We start from the raw sequence: 4,222 nt of genomic DNA, 5'->3' as shown, positions 1-4,222 counted from the left end.
CCAATTACAATATGCCAGGCAATGACAGAAGAAATATAAAAATAAGGATAATATTAGAGCTGAAAAATCAGATAAGTTTTCCATCAAAAATCTTTGAGGAATTTCTGGCTGATATAAAGCAGGCAAGACTAAATCAATTAAAAAAACATAGTTATCAGCACTTTGAGACCTGCATCCCATTATTCACAGGAGAACATGGCCATCTTACTGACATGAAGAACGGACTGCTATGAAAAGGGAGATACTGAAAACAAGCGTTCTTAGAAGTAAAAAATATCATAAATCTCTAAAAGAATGGGCAAAAAAAGTGGAACGAATGTTGTTGAAAACAAAATTAGTGATTTGAAGAACCAAATTTAGGGGTCCTTCAGAATAGAGAATAAAGAGCTTGAATGTTCCAACTGATCAAGCCAAAAAGATGGAAGAGATAGCAATGATCTATCAAGAAGCCCCACTGTCCATTTAATTAAGAGTTGCAGAAAGAGGAAATGGAGTGGAGGAGAATTTTCTTATCAGTAGAAGAAAGTTGCACTGAGCATGAATGTTTAGGTCAAAAATAGCCCCTGAGGGTTAGGCAGGCATATTTTTAATACTTCTGGTGAAATTTTTGAGGCCCAAAGTTAACGACAAAGTGTTAAATAAGTTTCCAGAGAGAAAAGAGAAATTGCACGAAAGAAACAAGGATCAGACTCACATTCCACTTCTCTCTTACAACTCCAAATTCCAGAATGTCCAAAGAATAGGGAGAGAAAATGGATATAAACTTCAAATTCCAAATCCAGTCAAGCTATTATTCAAGAGTGGAGGGAAAATCAAATACTTTTTCAGATTTTCAGAGCCAATATGCTAATGCACTTTTGTGGGGGAAAATTGTCAAGTATAAGCCCCTTCAAGAAAAAAGAAAATATAAATCAAATAAAATTGTAAAGAAACAAGAGACAAATCAAATCATTTCAGATATATGTATTCCACTGCAAGTTACAGAAGACCTAATTTAGCATAACTTGATATAAGGGGATTTATTACATTATATAATAAGAACTTAGCTGTATAGTAATTAATGTGGATATGTGTAATGTTAGCACATCTATTGGGTTGTCAGAAAAGTCATGACGCATTTTTGCAACAAAAAACAGAAAAAATATGTCATGACTTTTCCGACAGCCCAATAATTCAGCATTTGTACTGCGAAGTTTCACACTGCAAAAAATATCATTGACTTTAATTTGTTGTTTGTTCTGAGAGTACCTTTTAGCACAACTAATTAATTCTACTTGACAGCCATGTTTTAAAGTGTAGTTCCTTCGTGCCACAGTTAACATTCCTTTTTTTGTTGTTTTTTTCTGTATTTCATTAAAAAAATATTTAATGAAGCACCTGTTACAAACCAGATGTTATATAGTGTAATGGGACAAGAAATATCCTGACCTTCAAAGAACTTAAATTCTATTGAGGGTAGAAAATTCAATTTCAAAATGTCGTGTTGAGTTTTATAGTTAGGAAGGACAGAAAGTTCTGGGAACTTGTGGAGTGAGCACCTAAATTGGACCCAGGGGGTGAGAGAGCTTCCTGGGGAGCTTGTGTCTAAGCTGAGAATTAAAGGCCAACCAGTAGTTATCTAGGTAAAGGGAGAAAAGGGCAATGATTCAGGCAAATAAAAGAACATGGACAGAGGTTCAAGAAAGACCATGGTGCTTTCATGGGACTGAGCATATTCAAGGTGGCGAGTGAGTTCCAGTAGGGGATTTGTAAGAGATGAAGCTGAGGTCAGTATGTACCCATTCATGAAGGTCCTCATAAGCCATGCTGAGATAAATTATCCTGAAGGCAGTTGAGCATTCCAAATCAATCAGGAATTGGGACGTAAAAGATGATTCACAAACTATTAATGTATTTTTATCTCATTTTAGTATTCCTTATCAACATATTTATTGATTTGTGTATTTTCTGAGTCAGATGTGGAGGCTCCTCAAATCAACTGTCCTAAGGACATAGAGGCTAAAACTGAAGAACAGCAAGACTCTGCTAACATCACCTGGCAAATCCCAACTGCTAAAGACAACTCTGGGGAAAGGGTAAGGTTTATGCAAATATTTGCCTCCTTTTCAAATGGATACTAAATATGCTGNCCTAAGAGATTATCATGAACAGGAATATAGGGCATCATGGAAGTCACTGAGATGGACTCTGAGACATGTTATGGGGTTTTGGTGGGCTGGGTAGTGAGGGAATTTTTCCAGGAGAACTCAGAGCACAGACGTCATTTGGGAACCTGCAGAAGCAGGAGCAGTTCAAGTGTCCTCTTGTGGCTTCTGTGATGTAATGTTGAGGCTAGAGAGTTAGAAATGGCGGCACCAGAAAGATACAGGTTCCTCTGTACACTTCATGGCACTTCCACTGCTGGTGATTGTAAGGCTGACTGAGGCCCGGAGGCATTTCCCTCATCTAGGGCATAGTAAATCTCTTCTGGCTGCCCTTTCACAGTGGTTCAAAGCTGGTAAAGACAGGAAATGTGTCACCAGTTGTACCTGCTCACTTCTCAGATAAGGGAAATGTGGTCCTTGGTCCCGTGCCGTACCTCTGAGGAGGACTAGAGCTCACACACAAATCCCATGAGCTGAAAGTGGGAGAAATCTTTCCCTAGAACATTAACAAAGGAAACGTGAATGGATGCTGGACAGAGGGAATTAGGAATTGTGTATAACTACTGTTATCAAAGAGACAAATAACAATGTCTTAGCCAATGAAGAGCGTATTGCTCCCTCATCTAAAAGAAAAGGCAGAAGTAGGTCATCCAAAGCTGGTGTGGTAGCTCCATTGTCATCAGAGAGCCAAGCTTCTTTTATTTTTTTGTTATACCATCTTAGTGCGTGATATTTATCCCATGTTATCCTATACTTATACACTGTAATATCCTGGGGTTACTATCACTCATGTCCGTATTTCAGGACAAAGAAGGAAGAGAGAGGAGAAAACAAAAAAAATATTCTCTCAGTTGAGACAGTCCCCATTAAAAAGCTCTTCTAGAAGTCCCACAAAACTTCAGCTTATAGCGCACTGACTGTCACTCATTGCAATGGAGGTGTGGAGTTATCTTTTAGCTGGGCATATTACTATGCTGAATCCTGCTGGGAAGAATGGTCATTGGTGTGCAACTAACACTTACTGCCACAGCAGCAAACACAAATAAAATGATGTTAATGTCTAAGTCAAGATTAGGGTCATGAACTAGGATTTGAAGTAAGTGTCCAGGAAGAAAAGCATGAAAAAGCTAAAAGGACCAGAGTGTGGTCAGAGAGTAGAATACAGGAGATTAAAATTGCAAATGTGGAGCAGCTTTGCAGATGCTGGGGTCATTAAAAGGCCCAGGATGTGCCGGTGAGATCTGAGAATCGAGTTGATCATGAACCTGAAATCTCTTTCCTGGAAAAGACCCCTTCCTTTTGTTGTAACATAGCCTGGAAAATCAGAGAGAAGACCCAGCTGAGGGCTGCACATACCTCCGTTTGTCAAGCACATCCCAATCTACAAACATGTATCATCCATTTAGGGCGAGATTCTTTAAACAGTTTAGATTGCAAACCTATGGGTAGATGGCTGAACGCATTGATATTGCTTGAGCAATGCATTTGATAAAACACAGGCTTTTAATTGTCTAGTAATAACTCAAAAAATTTTGGTGTGTGACTTACTTTAACCATTTTAAGAAAAGATTTCTTGCTTGCAATGTGTCAGCATTATTAAACTTATAATTATTATTTTTGCCTTTATTCAGTGTAATGTGATCTAATTGTATTCATTTTATGTAGTAAAAACATGCCCTCATCTCCGTCAACCCAAACATGGCCACCTCAGCTGCTCCACAGGGGATATGTCCTACAGGACAACGTGTTTGGCTACCTGCAGTGAAGGGTACAGACTAGAAGGAAGTGCTAAGCTTACCTGTCAAGGAAACTCCCAGTGGGATGGTCCAGAACCCCGGTGTGTGGGTAAGTTCCTGAGAGGCATGGTGCCTTTGGTGATTGATTTCTCTTGTGCTCTGATGTCTCCTGTTTTCTGCAAAGACCTAGAACTAAAAATTAACTCATAATGAATATAAATACACATTCATATATAGAGATGCACAGAGATATAGGTATACACATAAATATGTTATTTCATGCCTCTCCATTGGTTAAAAAAACTTGTACACCAGAATCTAGTTTTCCAAGTCACTGAAGTT

General features: G+C 38.5%; 1 protein-coding gene across 1 annotated transcript in view; it reads left to right on the top strand.

The window, feature by feature from the left end:
- SVEP1 (sushi, von Willebrand factor type A, EGF and pentraxin domain containing 1) overlaps positions 1-4,222 on the top strand; it is a 177,261-nt gene that overhangs the window by 59,345 nt on the left and 113,694 nt on the right. The window contains 1 exon segment of the mRNA XM_019635789.1: positions 3,810-4,051. Coding sequence (XP_019491334.1) covers positions 3,810-4,051 — 242 coding nt within the window.

Source organism: Hipposideros armiger, unplaced genomic scaffold (assembly GCF_001890085.2).
Source record: "Hipposideros armiger isolate ML-2016 unplaced genomic scaffold, ASM189008v1 scaffold_24, whole genome shotgun sequence".
NCBI lineage: Eukaryota > Metazoa > Chordata > Mammalia > Chiroptera > Hipposideridae > Hipposideros > Hipposideros armiger.
The sequence above is the reverse complement of the archived record's forward strand: the minus strand, read 5'-3'. Positions and strand labels throughout refer to the sequence as shown.